The sequence below is a fragment of the Mus caroli genome, chromosome 10 (genome assembly GCF_900094665.2).
Source record: "Mus caroli chromosome 10, CAROLI_EIJ_v1.1, whole genome shotgun sequence".
NCBI lineage: Eukaryota > Metazoa > Chordata > Mammalia > Rodentia > Muridae > Mus > Mus caroli.
The window spans coordinates 91,238,162-91,255,193 of record NC_034579.1 but is presented as its reverse complement, the minus strand read 5'-3'; the positions used below and the strand labels follow the sequence as shown (position 1 = coordinate 91,255,193).

Here is a 17,032-nt window from a genome sequence, read left to right as displayed (position 1 = left end):
TATTTTAAAATACTTCTCATAATATTTATGATCATATGTGTCTTAGAATACCTCACCGTTTTCATTTAAGAATTCAGCAGGGAGCCAGGCAGTGGTGGTACATGTCTTTAATCCCAGCACTTGGGAGGCAGAGGCAGGCAGATTTCTGAGTTTGAGGCCAGCCTGGTCTACAGAGTGAGTTCTAGGACAGCCAAGGCTACACAGAGAAACCCTGTCTAGAAAAACCAAAAAAAAAAAAAAAAAAAAAAAAGAATTCAGCATTCAGCATTCAGCAGGGACAGCTGGGATTCTCCACAGTTCTTTCTGGAATGGGGTCTCACTATACAGAATTGAGTAAAAACAACCAGGAATGGTGTACCAGTAATATCCAGGAAGGTATGAGATCTAACTGCACTTACGAAATGGGTTTAGTAACCCATTGTAGGTCAATGCTAGAACTAGACAAACTATGGGAAGCTCTATGATCACACAAGTAAGATATGGCAAGCTGGGGCCCTCTTGGAATGTGATTGCTCTCTTTTATGTGTTTTATGAGACATACAGTTCTCATAAAAATTAACACCAAGATGCCAGTTTCATTGTTTTATTTTGCTATCAACTCTTAATAGTAACATGCAAACAATCAAAAAGGAACATACACATGACAGAGGAAAATGACTCAAGAAAAGTTTCACTAAGTAACTGTGCAAATGCTTACTGCGAACTACATTTCTTTAAGTAGATGTGACTTCATTAATTTTCTTTGGTATCTTGCAAATTACTGGTTTCAAAATGCAGAGTATAAATGTCTGCATAACAGACTTGACATGTCAAGATAATTTGGATTTGGATAACAAACATCCATGTATATTTGTGTCATGTTTTTGAAATCATTAATGTAAAATCTGAGAACCATAAAAACTTGGCTGATTTCCATGCAATCAGTAAAAAGGCTTCATACCATCTGAACATAGAGCTGTAGAAAACATTAAATTTACAAATAAAGACTTAAGTTTAACGGGTTTTGTATTTCTGTTCTCATGATGAAATAGGCCTGCTTTTCATCTTTTATTTAAATGTGGTAAATGCTCACAAAACATTTCCTTCGTTAATTAAAATCCATAAAGTAATACCACCAGCAACGAGAAGGATATTGTGAAAACTTTAACACATTCCCCACATACCCAACCATGAAGTACTGCTCCAGAACATACTTCAATGTATTGGAATGAGAGGATGTTAGTTAACAGTGATTTCATTTGCTACACGTAGACACTCGTACATGTCAGGAGGCAGACTGCTCTGAGTGAGAGGATTGCCATCCAAGCGCAGATGCTTGATCTTGGAGTAAGACAGTGGTCCCAGGATCTTACAGAAGCTCTTCACATCAAACTCTGCAAATAGAAGAATAGAAAAGTCCAGTCATCTTCCGTTGTGCTATATTGAAATTACCATTTTGAAAAATACCCCATGAATGATTTGTTAGCAGATAGTCTATCACATGTAGAAAGTCATCTTTACTGTGTATTTTTTTTTTTGTATTTTTTAAATAAAAACCACTGAGCTTATATTTCAGGCTACTAAAGTGGCATCGCAGTATTTAGTAAACACTAGGGTGAATCAAATAAAATTTATCAAAAAAAGAATTTATTTAATTTTGATAATAAGGTTTAGAACAGCACTCAACTAATATGAAATGTTTAGTCTGACCTGAAAAAAATATGAATTGTTTGAATGTCCTCATCAGTGAAAAACTCACCCCTTTTTTTTTCTAGCTGAAAATGATAGACTTGGTTAAATGATCACTAAAGAATTTTCCATCAACCACACAATATGGCAGAGATTCAAACAAGGCACAAACTAAATCATGCAATGTGTAGCCAGTATTACTTGATGGTTGAGACGATGCAAGAACTCATCTAGTCTTTAAATAGAAACCAAGATTATTACTATAACTATCTATGTTCACACAGGTCAGTTTGACCTTATGCTTGTCTTGTCCTTAGATTGTTATTTTGTTTTATTCTCAAACTCTAGTAAGAGATAACAAATAAAACTCAAGCACTTTGCTCTCTAGTCTCTTATGATGCTTATTTGAACAGCATTTTCAGTGTAACTTCTTGGTCTTCCTATAATACTCATCTCTGAGAAGGTATGATGTAAAGAATAAGAGGACTTTAGGTCTTCATTTGCAGGCTGTCTCTGGTACTTAGCTTGGGCATTCGGAGCTCTCAACTGCCCCCTCTGTCTGATGTAATGTATTGCTTTCAGTGAGTTACAAAAATTATTCAGTTGTTCAAAGCACATTACACTATATCAACACACTGAATGTCCCCCATAATTGATATCTTTTTACCTTTTTTCCCATACTTAATACACTTCATCTGAAGAAGATTAAGATTGATTTAAATTAATTCTTAGTCATAGGTCTTCAATAGGAATGATTGTCTGGGGTTCTATATTGAAGCCCTGTAATTTTCGGGGAGGGGAGGCGTGGTCCTTCATTTGCAGATGTGATGAGCCATGGGTTAAAAATAATTTTAAATTTGCATATATAAGTACTGTAAAAAATTACTTTTGTCCCTGAACATAATAACATATAACTTTGTAGATAGCATCTCAATTTTACTGAACAGCATAATTTGTCTATAGAAGATTTCATGTACAGGAGATGACATACATATGGTCATATGGAACTATTATAGCATCTATATACAGGACTTGAACATCAGTAGAGATTGGGATCCAAAAGAGTTTGAGAACCAGTTTTCCATAGGTACAAAATGTTGCTCCTTTACATGACCTTAAGTTCATTTTTACATGTAATGTTCAATGTTGAGAACCTGATTTAGGCTGAGATAATTGCAAATAATAAATGAAATCATTACTTGGAAAAATTAAAGAATATGAACTATCACATGTTAAACTTTAAACTATAAACAGTTGTGCCAGTAGAATTGTGCTAGTCTGAACTCTGTAACTTGTAACAGTCAAACTGTCCCAAATCCTGCTTTCATGGATTTAAAAATCCATTTCAAAATGAAATTGAAAGAATGGTGTTTATATAGACAATCACAGTCTCCTTCATCAAAATGTGTAACCCAGGAGCTACATGAAATTAAAGAAACATTTCAATGTCCCACTTCATTTTTTTCTGATAGCAATATTTTTATCTTGGCAAGGGAAGGGAACTTTTCATTAGATAAACAAGTTCAATTTGAATAGACAATGACTGCTTTATATGTAAAATGATGCTTTCCACCTGAAATTTTCACATATTGGTGAACTGACACATTTCTGTGCTAAACTCTATTAAATGGTAAGGTTGGGATTGAATGGTGTCATTTCCTGCCTGTTTTCATATCTTCTGAACTGAAGCTGAAGAGGATGGAAGCCTTCAAAGAGCAGATCAAGTCCAGATCCATCATGGAGATAAATAAAAATAAAATACATCAGCACATGAAAAGAACCATGTGTGACGTGGGTGAAGTGAAGGGCTAAGGGTTCTATAAGGATATCTTATAAATAAATAGATACTTAAAACCTTTGTCAACATCTTTCCTCATGAATTTGTCTGAGGACCACATACTCTATGTCAGAAAAAGAGTGGTGGTGCTGGCCGTGTTAATAGGGTCACATAGTGAACCTCCAGATGTTAGGGAAAATAGGGCCATATGTGTTTGCTCTGAGTCAGGCAAGTGGTAGGATGCTTGATAGCCTGTGCTTACTGCATGCATGTCCTCTGAAGGTTTTCTTCCTTTCCTCTACTGGATCCTGCCACTTAGTAAAAGACAGCACACAATTCTACGCAAGGAACAAACGAAGCAATAACTGACAAATATTAAGAGAGACATCACTGTCAGTTATCCTCAAATAATACTAATAGATTAAATGAAAAATGTTATGGCTTTAATAGCTCGTGGTCTCGACGCTCTAAGGAAAGGCTAGGAACAATTCCGTGTATGACTGAAATAGAATTCCATGATTGGATTTTGTTGTTCTTTTAATTCGTTCTCATTACATTGTGAAACCTACGTATTTTAACTCTCAAAGTGTTTGATACAAACTTAAAGTATATAAGTAAAGTTTAATGTATACTTTAAATATATCTAACACAGGGGAGCATCTTTATACTTACTTTCAAGTTCATTGACCTCCAGGTAATAATTTTCAAGATTTTCATTAACTGTTGGTATACTCTTAAGCTTATTGTAGGAGAGATCCAGCTCGAGCAGGGATGATATATTAAATGAGTTTCCAGGGACCCCACTATCAGCCAGTTCATTGTGAGATAAACGCAGGTATTGCAGCCCAGTGAAGCGCTTGAAGTACTCGTCCGGAATGTTGCTAATCTTATTATTGTCTAGGTAGAGAGTTAGAAGAGATGTTGGAAGACCAGCAGGCAGCTTGCTCATCTGATTGAAGCTCAAATCAAGGTACTCTAGTGATTTGAGACCTTTCAGAGAAGCCGAGACAGCATCCTCTTTGAGCTGGTTGTGTTGAAGATAAATGAAGGTCAAGTTGACCAGCCCGTCGAAGGAGCTAAGCTTGCTGATTTTATTATTGGCCAGCTGTAGGTCCTGCAGGGACTTTGGAAGTGGACCGACGGACTCGGTCAGGTTGTTGTAGTTTATATGCAGTTTCTTCAGTTGTTTCAGCTTAGAGAAAACCTTTCCTTTGATCTTGGAGTTTTCTAGAAGGTTGTGGTCAAGAATGAGCCACTGCAGGTCGGTGACGTTCTCAAAGGCCTTCTCATCAATATGGTCGATTTGGTTATTCCTCAGGTAAAGGTACTTGATGCCAGGAGGGACCATCGGCACACTCTTCAACTTGAGGTCATCGCAGTACATTGCAGTTGGGTAGCTGTGGGGGCAGTTACATTCTGGTGCACAGTTGGGTGATAGTTGCCCATACATGAAGAGAGGGATGTCATAATCGTAGTATTGGCCACTGACACTACCGACTAATGCCAAGGCAAGAGAGAACACACATGCATTCATCTTCAGCAAGTCCTCTGTGACCTACATAAAGTGGAAAAACGAATCATTACAGCATAATATAATTTCAAGGGGGAAAAAAGTTCAATTTTCATTAAATTCATTAACAAAGTGCGTTTTTTTCATTTCATTTTCAGTGCCTCCAAAATAGTGTCTTCACTGCCCTTTGAAACTTTCTATTTAAGCATAAGGAAAAGGCTGTCGAGAAGGGGAGGGGGGCGTTGGGGGGGGGGGNGNGTTGTTCACACCTTTAGGTGGAAACAGGTTCCAGGTGTGTATGCATGCGCCTCCTTGTGGTATGGCTTCCAAATGTTTTAGTCCCTGTCTTCTGATACTCCCTTAATCGATGTATCAGTCAGGGTATTTCCTGGTGGCACCCATCTCACATAATGTGAGAAACCCTATTTAAGAATATCCCCTAATCCAGAAGAAAGGAAATTTAGAAGACAACTGGAAATTCCTCCGTATATTCTGCCATCAACATCATTAAAATGTCTCATTAGAGAGATCCTAAGTGGGTGCAGGGGCAATCTGTGGTTTTGCCCTGAGGCAAACTGCTCTCGCTGCTTGTGAGGTAGAAGAGGCAATAAGCACATTCCTTTCTAGGGGCCTTGTTATTGTTGTGGATTCTGGGGAGACAGGGTTGAATTCTTGGATGGATGCTTATATTATTTGCAGCTTGACATCCCCTGCTTTAAAATCCATTGGAAGCTGTATCTGAAGCTAGTATTTAGTAAATTAATTTTAGAAGAACAAATGTTTACCCAACAAGGAAACATCAGACAGTGTTGGCTTTTACATCCAAACCAAAAAGGATACCAATCATACGAAAATAACCTCCTCTCCAACTTTAAAAACTAAATCCTTCTCCATCTTAAATAATAAGTTCATCTTCTTTGTGCCAACTGTAAGGTAACATGATTTGCTAATGCAGATTTTAGTGCCTTCAGAAAGTGGAAGCAGGAGAAGGCAGGGAATAAAAGACAAAACAAAAATAAAATAACAGTGATGTTGGCGTCATAAACTGTGTGCTGAGAGTGTAAGTTCAAAAAAATTTCCTGGTAGTTATTTTCACATAACATATTTCTAAGATGAGATTCAACAATGATGCGAATTTCAGAGAAAAGCTAGCCATTTGCATAAAAGAAGGCTAGAACTTAAGAGTTGGGAATCACAGAAGGCATTGTAGGAAAGCCCGGGTTCCTGTGCATGAAACAACATGAAGAGAATCCACATTCAATTGCACCCTTCATTGCATGATATTTTATGTAAATAGTATGAGGCAAGCATTTCCATCTGGTAATTTGGAGGAAGTAGAAGCTGGGAGACCATGCATTTTAAATGTATATGCTTTGCTTTAGCTTAGAATCATGACAGACTTCAGGAAAAGAAGCATTGCAAAAGATTTTATGAAAGATACACTTGGAATTCTAACATCAGATACAGTCACAATGCTAATAAATTATGCCCCTGCCCATGATTCTGATGGGAATTTTTAATTGACTACTTAAGATTTGCCCTGCCTAGCACTAAGAACACAGTACCAGGAGTAGAATTTCTCAGAGGTTTCTGCATATTAAGGATGCATAATCACATAAATGAATCTATTGATTCATTTAAGTTTTGACTTTTTAAATGGAATATGCATAGTAACAAAAATTTATTCCACAGTTTTGGCAAAGTAAAACTTAACAGTCTGAATTCAAAGCAACCTTGTGTACATACAATGCCTCCTCTGTGAGGGTAAGTCATACATTTGGCCCCTAATTTTTTTTAAAATACCTCTGGTCATGAAAGAAATGCTTTTCTGCAAAAAAATGTAAATTGTTTCCCAGAAACTTTTAAAAACATGTACCTTAAGGTGTGTATCCAAAACCACAGATCTTTAAAATGAGCAAAACATGGAGAAGCGATCCACACAAGTATATGAGTCCTCCTGCTAACATTTTATAACTCAGAATGTTTATTGCGACCTGTAACAACATATTTTATTGCAAAACCTCTTGACTGCTGCTGGTGGTAGTGGCCTTTTTCTGTCTCAGTACTAGGTTTCAACAATATAACAATATGTAGCTAATTAGCATAGATAGCATTTTAATTTCTGTACGTTTTTGAGTGTCTAGTTTAACTTTTTTTTTTTCATTGTAACCTTGGAACATTTTAAATTTCCCTTGCCAATCAGTCTGGCATACAGAGTGAAATTAATCCAATAGTGATGGAAAGTATAATAAGTAAAATGTGAAAATAAATGTTCAAAACTGTCATTGAATAGCAAATTGGCAAAATTCCTCTAGATCTTTTTTTTCCTGTTCCTGTTAAAATTAAACACTGTCCCCAAGACTCAGCATCCCCTGGGGTATAGTAAAAAAAAAAAAAAAAAAAAAAAAAAAGCACTTACCTTACTCTCTTGACACTGTTTCCGTTAATTTCTTAAACAGACGCACTGTGAACGAGGATCCACTAACATATGCTGTGAACTCTGTCAGGGTGGGACTGGCTGCCAGAGTCTCAGTGATACAAGAGCTGAGGAGCGTGGGGGGACCAGCCCAATCACGCCAGCCTCTGGATGAAGTTATGTCACTGTGGGCTCTTGTGGTGTTGCCTCTGAGCAAGCTTCTCTCTAACGAAGTGCAGGTGGACAGAACAGACCCTTCCACTATGGAATCGGGGTGGGGGGTGGGGAGGGAGAGAAGTACTTTACTGGATAAAACCCCTAAGAATTGAGCTTGCTACAAATGAGGCAGTTCAGTGTGAGAGGGTTTCTGCTGCAAACTTCTGAACTTCTGCGTGTGTGGTGGCAGTTAACTGTGATCTGCTCAGCCAAGTCTTGTGCTCCTGTAAAGATCTAATAAATCACAAACAGAGCAAAAAATCTCAGGAAAATGCAAATGAGCACACTCAAAGGAACTGAGTCTTTTTTTTTTTTGGCCACCCCTCTTGGATTACTTATTTGATTCACTTGGATTCGCTTGCTTATTGTCCTAAGGATACATTCATTTCTGTACTGTGAACAGTGCTTCATATACACATTGAGACAACTGATAGTGTGAACATCTTATTTAGCTTGTCATGTTGAGGAAACTCTTTCTTATGTTCTTCAGAACTGGAACCACGCAGCAAGGTCTGACCTGTTTTTCATTTGTGGATTTCCTCAGGAACTCACTCAAAACCCTACTTGAAGATTATATTCTATACTTTAAAGCCAAAAAAAAAAAAAACAGAACAAAGATAACATAAATATATCCTAAAAATATCACAAGTCACTAATCTTTTTCATTCTGTAACCACACTATCCTGACTTTTTTTCCAAGGTGGAAGGCACCCAAAGTTGTGGTCTCTCCAAAGGCCTGGCTTGATAGAGTGTTCCAACTCACATTCTGCTATGGACTGTAGCAAATGAGTAATTTATTCAAGCCCTTATTGCTTTAATTACTTGAGAAGATTTTATATATATACATACATATATATATATATATGTATGCATAGGGTATATTTTTATTTAAAAATATTCACTTTCTTTTTTTTTAATTAGATATTTTTTTTAATTACATTTCAAATGCTATCCCGAAAGTTCCCTATATCCTCCCCCAGCCCTGCTCCCCTACCCACCCACTCCCACTTCTTGGCCCTGGCGTTCCCCTGTACTGGGTCATATAAAGTTTGCAAGACCAAGGGGCCTCTCTTCCCAATGATGGCCGACTAGGCCATCTTCTGCTACATATGCAGCTAGAATCAAGAGCTCCGGGGTACTGATTAGTTCCACCTATAAGGTTGCAGACCCCTTCAGCTCCTTGGGTGCTTTCTCTAGCTCCTCCATTGGGGGTCCTGTGTTCCATCCAATAGCTGACTGTGAGCATCCACTTCTGTATTTGCCAGGCACTGACATAGTCTCACAAGAGACAGCTATATCAGGGTCCTTTCAACAAAATTTTGCTGGCATAGGCTATAGTATCTGCATTTGGTGGCTGATTATAGGATGGATCCCCGAGTGGGGTAGTCTCTGGATAGTCCATCCTTTCATCTTAGCCCTAAACTTTGTCTCTGTAACTCCTTCCATGGGTGTTTTGTTCCCTATTCTATAAAACTCTTAGAGCAAGCTGTTTCAGTATAAGTTCTACAATTTAGTTATTTTCCTTTAAAGATAGCTTGAGACACAGATCAGTTGGTACAGCGTAGCATTCATAAAGAAATGCGTTCAATCTCCAGCATCAGATAAACTAGATGTGATAACACACAGAGGTAGGCAATTCCAGTGCTTGAAGTGTAGAGACAGGAAGAGCAGGAATTTCAGTTCATCCTCAACTACATAGTGTATTGAATCCTGCCTGGGATTCATGAGACCCCCCCATCTCAACATAACAATGTAAATGAAACAAAAGCCAGAGCACCTATCCAGTGTTTCAAATGTTAATAGTGAGACCCGAGGGGAGTACATGTCGATAATCACAACCTTATTCACCGGGAAAGTTCACACTAGAATAAATGCCTTACATTCATTGCATATATGGAATTCAAGTTTTAAAAATATGTGAATACATATTTATACAATGTATATATGACATGAGATGTAGGGAAGAACATTTTTAGAGGAAAGTAGCCAATGGGACTTTTGAAAGACAAAAGATGGTTTCATCCTTGCATGAAACTGACAGAATCGAAAGATTTTTAAGTGTGATTTATTGTTATAACTATTACTATTAATAATAATTATTATTATTATTTATAAGAATATTGTGGAAAGGTGTCCTGTTTAAATAAAAGAAACAAGTATGTAAATTGTTAGGAGAAAGACTGTATTTGAGCCTCTGGGTGAGGATGAGCATTGAGTCCAGAAGAGGACGTTGAATGCTGTAAAGCAGCAGTTATAGGTGATTAAGAGCCTAATTGTAGGTACTGGAGGCAGAATCCCAGTCCTCTTCAAGAACAAAAGTGCTTAATAGCTAAACCATCTTCCAGACCCTAACCTCAATCTCTATAGTATAAACACACAGCACAATATTATTCTCAGAATTTTCATGTTTTATTATTTTAAATTTTCCACTAATTCTTATAATATAGTTTTATCATATTTTCAAAAGTGAAAATAATATTAGTATCAGTTGAGAAAAAGCAGAAAGGTTAAGTAGGACAAATTTCAGTCGAAATGGTGCTGAAGGATGAGGTCTCGTGAGCATCACAAAGAGACACAGCAGCATCTGCCCTTCAGAACTCTGAGGTAAGGAATTCACTCTCTACCCTGGCAAGGGGAAGGACCGTGACAGTGTGTGATATGGGCTAAATGGGTTTCACCTGAACACCTACTAACAGACTGAAGTGACAGTGGCCACTCTGCATCCTGATCAACAGAGCCCCTGTTCCCTGGAGACCAGCAAGTACTATGGGCAAGGTGGTAACTATTGCATTTACCTGGACCCAAACCCTAGGCTCAACACTGTCAGGGCACCACCTTTTCATAAAATTTCTAGTAGGTGGGCTGGAGAGATGGCTCAGCAGTTAAGAACACTGCTCTTCCAAAGGTCCTGAGTTCAATTCCCAACAATCACAAAGACAGCTACAATGTACTCATATAAATAAAATAAATAAATCTTTTCTAAAAAAATTCTAGTAGGTGATCCTACTTGTCCAAATCTAGCTGTTGAACTGAAAAGGTAGTCCTAGAAAAGTTTGGTAAAATAGCAGTTGAAAACAAAGTTTCTCAAGTAACAACAAGTGATACAAAAAGACAGAGTGGGGTTGGGGGAGGGGTTTGTTTGTCTACCTTTGTTTGAGAGAGAGAGGGTCTCAGTAGGGGACTCTGTGTAGCCTGGAACTTGTTATGTAGACCAAGCTCAACTTGAACTCACTAGGATTCTTGTCGCTTTTCATATTTTAAAAAATTGTTTTTTCTTACAATTGAAAAGGAAGTAATTACACACATGAATGGACTCCAGTATGATATTTCAAAATGTCAGTGGTGTACACTCACCATGTGACCTATTAGAAGAATTAACCCCATCTAGCCTCCTCATGTAGATCAGGCTGTCCTTGAAATCACGGAGATCTGCCTGCCTGTGCCTCTGAAGTGACGAAATTAAAGGCCCTCACCAGCAGCCATGCCTCCTTATCATGGTTTGTGGTTTGGGTTTTGATTTTGGTTTTGTTTTTTGTTTTTTGTTTTTGTTTATTTTTGGTTTTGGCTCACTATTTGATCTCCTGTAGTCTATGTCTTTATAAAAATCCCTAATGAAAAAATATATATTGTATGTGTGTGTGTGTGTGCAATGTAGTCACCCACCACTCTACTATGGAGCACTGGAATTTATTCTTTCTATATTATGCTTGGATTCTGCCACTTATTTTGTATGTATGCTTGGTTATTACATTAATCCACAAGGGAGATTGGCAGCTCTACATTGTTATCAAACTGGAGAAAGCCAGACAATCCAGTTGCAATAACCCAGGCAGTAAAGATAGATATCACATGTCATCTTTCACACATGGAACTTAATTTGCTTTTAATTTTCTTAATTTTAGGTTACTTCAAGCTGAAGTATCTGACCAAGTCCCTGATGCTACCCTCCTCCTCCTCATTTCTCCTAGCCCTCAGCCATTCTGATCCCATTCTGGAAAAAAAAAAAAGCTACTCCAACTTCAACACATTCTTTGTCTTGAAACACTTTTCTCAAAAGTCAGCAGTCCTGTTCACAGGACATTTATATTCTTTAAAAGTCACTGAGAGCTCGAAAACCAAAGAGATATATGAGGCGTCTTATGTGTAATTCAGGCATGCAAGATGAAAATGAAGACATGGTTAAATCATGCATGAAGATAGCAATAACAGCTCCATTCTCTGTTAGCATGTAAAGCCTTTTATGAAAACATCTGCACTAAAAATAATCAAGACAAAAAAAATACAAGACAGCTCCTACTGGTGTTAACTTTGATTGTGGTCCTTGCATAATCAATGCTTTAGTTAGGTTTGTTAAGGAACAAATTTATTAAACATCTCAAGGATTCAAGATGGCCCAAAACTGAAGGGGAAGAGACAGGCTAACTCTAGGACATGCCAAATTGGCAGTTCATGAGATTAGGCCTAAAAACCCAAGCTTCAGGCAGCTCCTCAGAAACTGCCCCACCACCTGGCCTGAAGCAAGGACAATGGGTCAGCAGTTTCCAGCCAGCCCCCATTCCTGGGTAATGAAATGTTCTTAAAGAAAGAAAGAGTAATGTTGTTGCACCTATAGGATTGCAGACCCCTTTAGCTCCTTGGGTACTTTCTCTAGCTCCTCCATTGGGGGCCCTGTGATCCATCCAATAGCTGACTGTGAGCATCCACTTCTGTGTTTGTTAGGCCCCGACATAGTCTCACAAGAGAGAGCTATATCTAGGTCCTTTCAGCAAAATCTTGCTAGTGTATGCTCTTGACTCTAGCTGCATATGTATCAAAAGATGGCCTAGTCGGCCATCACTGGAAAGAGGCCCATTGGACTTGCAAACTTTATATGCCCCAGTACAGGGGAACGCCAGGGCCAAAAAGTGGGAGTGGGTGGGTAGGGGAGTTGGAGGGAGAGTATGGGGAACTTTTGGGATAGCATTGGAAATGTAAATGAGGAAAATACCTAATAAAAAATATATATATATATATATAAAGTAAGAAAATTTCACAAAAGGATGTAAAAAAAAGAAAAGAAAAGAAAGAGTAAGACAAAGCCCACTCACCTGCAGGGTTCCCTAATGTGATTTAAATCTGGCCTGATAGCTCACCTGGGGTCTCTCTATCTTGAATGGGAGAACTCAGCATGCTGGACTTCTGCAGAATAAAACACTCTTTGCATTTACATTTAAAAAATATATTATTAGAAGTATGGAGGATTAAGGACTCAGTTGCATCTTTGTAAATCTATTATTAGACATTTTCTTCATTTACATTTCAAATCCCAAAAAGCCCCCTATACCATCCCCCCGCCACTGCCCCACCCCCCGCTCCCCAACACACCCACTCTGGCTTCTTGGCCCTGGCATTCCCCTGTACTGGGGCATATGATCTTCATAAGACCAAGGGCCTCACCTCCCATGGATAGCCGACTAGGCCATCCTCTGCTACATATGCAACTAGAGACACAGCTCTGGGGGGTACTGGTTAGTTCATATCTCTTCATTGGGAAAATGCATCCTTATACCAGTTTCCATGTTAAAGCTGTTGCGGCATATTACACTGGCTGACATTCATGGAGAAAATGCCACTCCATACAGACATTTACCTGACATGAAATGTACTGCTCCCCTCCAGAAATCCAAGCATGATTTTCAAATGCACATGAAAACTTAATAAACAGTGAATTTTGTTACCTAATTATACCAAGAAGCAGAGGAAGATAAAATTGAAATCAAGTCCAATAATGAAGTTCAGTCATATCTACCTTGGTGTCCAAAATTCCACATTTTGATAGGAAATTCAAATTTTGTCAAAAACTGTTTTGTTCTGTCTTGTCTTGTTTTGAAAGATACCATCGGTTTTTGAGCATGTATTTGCCATATATGCTAATCAAACCTGCCTGCCTCTGTTGTATGTGTGTGCGTGTGCGTGGGTGCATGGGTGTGTGCTGTGCATGTGCATGTATGTATGTAACACACTTATTTAATGATAGATTCACATCATGGATTTGGTTACCTCGGCTGCTAGGGAAGCTGAGATAGAAGATTATATGTTCTAGATCCACCAAAAATGTAGATTAAGCTCAAGATCAGCCTAGATGAACTAAGTAGACAGAATCCCAGAATCTAAAGCCAAATCTGGGTTTAGCCTACAGTTTAAAAGTGACAAAGTTTCCTTGTGAGCTGAGCTGTGGACGTATGTAGAGGAGCTCTTACAAGGAACTGGTGCTGCTGTTACCTCAGTATGCTTGAAAGACACAGAAGGCAGCACACAGTAGCCATAGGGACAGCAGATTCCCTGGAATGCAATCTTCATTGTCTCTTGACTTGGAGGATGCTCACTGTCTCCCTGTCTCTTCCTCTATGTCTCTCTGTGTGTCTCTCTCTCTGTCTCTTCCTCTCTGTCTCTCCCTCTCTGTCTCTCTCCGTGTCTGTGTCTCTCTCTGTCTCTCTCTGTCTCTCTCTGTCTCTCTCTGTCTCTCTCTGTCTCTCTGTCTCTGTCTCTCTCTCTGTCTCTCCCTCTCTCTCTCTCTGTCTCTCTCTGTCTCTCTTTCCCCCCTTATGCTCTTTCCTTGATATGGACAATGATCTTGAGGACGGTTATAGTATCAAATGACTCCGTCTTCTAAAGAACTTAGGACACTATAAGCTATATTTTGAGCTAAACCACAGACAATTTCAATCAAGTTTACAGATGTGTGCTTAATCATTACATTAGCATTTATATACTGAAAAATAAAAAAATCTAGTGAAAGTACGCACTGTTATAAATGTTACACAATAACATAATGAAGCAACTAAGGAAAATATGGAGGATTCCCTATCATGGTTCAATTTATTGTTTTATTTTATAGTAATTTGTAGATGAAGAATAGTTCTCAACAAGCATGCAATCAAGAGAGTAACCATTCAATTCTCTAAAATGAGATGTTGCTAAGCTATGAGTCTCAGTATCTTCAGTTTCTACTACTGTATCAAAATAATTCATTTGGAATGCTTCCTGGTGGGAAGGTGTTTACATAACTCAAAGGCCTAGAGGCTGGTAGTCCAAGTTTTAAGGGTCTTATCTGCTGAGAATACATTCTCTTGCCTAGGTCATAGCATAAAGACAAAGCTACTATCAAAGTGGCAATGTGCTTACATTGCAGAACACATGGAAGTAAACTCCCTTCTTCAGAACTAGTCATTGTCCTGTGATAAGCACATTAAATTCCATTGAAGTTTCCCAGCACAGTGTTGCTATTTCTGAACATGCAATCCAAGTTAAAACCAACACAAATTCTTGGGTGTTATGTTTTCAATCAGAGATGTTCCAGCAGGCTCATGTTTGGAACATCAATATCCTTGATTGTGATACTATCTGGAGGGTGGTAGTCTTTAGTTGGGGCCTGGCTGTTGAAAGTGGGTAACTGGGGATAAGCCTTTGAAAGTTAGACCCTCTTCTGGTTCTTGCTTTACTATCTGGGTCAACTGCCTCCCTCCCACTGCCAGGGTCAGAGTCACACTCTTTCTGACCTTTCCTGCCATGAGAATCTGGTAAGAAGAAGTCCACGTAAGCCTTTCTGCTTGCAAGTGGTTTCTGTCACGTATTTCATTACAGATGAAAACATAACTAATACAAAGAGTTCCGGGTATCTTTCGAAATTCTGATGTGTTCCTTGAACGAAAACCTGATCAATCATTCATCAGGCCTTATGGGAACACCTCTACTAATACCCTAACCTGTAGCCAAGAACTGTGCAAATAAGCTTGCAGTTTTGTTAACATGTAGCCACTTCTCAGAGGTTAACTTGTAACATTCCCCTGAGGAAGTGGTGGTCCTCTGAGTTGGGGAACTGCAGGTTGGCCTAAGCCCTGTGGAAGAGATTTATTATAATGGAGAGAAGACATTGAGAAAGTTTTGGGAATAAGCTAAAGTTTGCCCTGAGAAAATTCCAACCAGCCAATGTAAAAGAAAGCTCTATAAAGGCCTGAGAGAATAAAAGGCTCTACAGTGTAAAGACTGACTGCTTTCCATCTTCTGGATGCATACAGAGATAGTTTATGGGGACACTGGAATGTAGGAATCAATCCCACAGAGGACATCTATGGTGGTTCAAAACCCAACATTGTGCTGCATGAAAAATGTATAAGCATTTCTAATCTGCTTACAAATGAATGTTTCCTGCAGAGTCTAATAAGTACCCTCATAAAAGTATCAAGTTTTAAAGACATGGCTAATTTGCCCATGTGTTTTCATCACAAAAACCACAAAGCATGCTTTAAAAATCACATAATGTTGATTCATCTTCAAATAGTTTCCAGGAGAAAACTGGTTTGTCCCAGTAGTTCCACTGGATACTTCATACGGTTTCAGTATACATAGTTTGGGTCCTGAACTTAATACGCATCGATCAATCCTGATGCCTGTTCTGTATTGACAAGGGTATGTTTGTGTTATGAGGTCATTAATATACTTGAGATAGTATGCTTCTTCGCCAAAATAATGTGGTTTCTCCTACACTTCTGGAGGGAGTTTCAGAAAATAGCTCTGGGGTTTTAAAATACAAGTTACAGTTGACTCATTCATAAGCCACAAAGATGGTTTGACAATAACTATTTCAATATTGAAAGCCCTAATGTTCCTAAGCCTCCCTTGTGCCCTGTGTAGAACGTGGTTTTGCATGTATGGTTTTGCATGTACACCCAAACTTCTCCTGTTCCAGCTCAATCTAAGGTTTTCCTTTGTGCAACAGTAGAATTACCTCCATGTCCATACAATTCCTCCTGAACTTTCCAAGAAGACAATTATGTGAATATATTGAACTAATCTTGGCAATGGTTTTTTTCTGATTTAAACATCTCTTTTTGCAAAGCAGCAATATTTTCATTTTTTTTTTTAGTTAAGATTGACACTGTCTCAGATTTTGAGAAAAGGTAATATGCTTTTATAAAAAGGTAGATATCCAGAAATTTCCTTTGCAGTTTCAGGATGAATGTGATTGGCCAAGATATTTACATTTTTAATAAAGTTTCTAAGTGACTAAAAAAAATGGGAGGTGAATAGAAATTACATTTTGTTGTTGTTGTTGTTGGTGGTGGTTTGTTGGTTGGTTGACCGGTTAATTTTTACCCCTATGTGTAGCAGAAAATCCCATTATGTTAATTCTGACAGTCTTAGGCTGAGTAAGAGATAGCTTTTCACTTTACATTATTAAAATATTCTCCTCCTAAGAAAATCAGATTGTAAATACCAAGGTTTTTATATTGATTGGCACGATAAGCAATTTACAGTGCATTGTATTATGAGTAATTATTTGCAGATAGTGGCTCAAATTTATTATTTATTTGTTTGTTTATGTTTTTTATTTTTTGCTGAAAAAAAATGTAATGTTGAAGAGACATAATGTCCTCACATAGGATGAGGCCCTTATTTGTCTCTC

The 17,032-nt window shown here is 38.2% G+C and overlaps 1 protein-coding gene across 1 annotated transcript; it reads right to left on the bottom strand.

The window, feature by feature from the left end:
• Positions 1–567: 567 nt before the first annotated feature.
• Positions 568–7,759, bottom strand: Lum (lumican). The gene is made up of 3 exons (XM_021174946.2): positions 7,375–7,759; positions 4,118–5,000; positions 568–1,373 (listed from the first exon to the last, which is right to left on the bottom strand). The coding sequence occupies exons 2-3, from the start codon at positions 4,977–4,979 to the stop codon at positions 1,219–1,221; spliced, it is 1,017 nt and encodes a 338-aa protein (XP_021030605.1). The 5' UTR covers positions 4,980–5,000; positions 7,375–7,759; the 3' UTR covers positions 568–1,218.
• Positions 7,760–17,032: the final 9,273 nt, after the last annotated feature.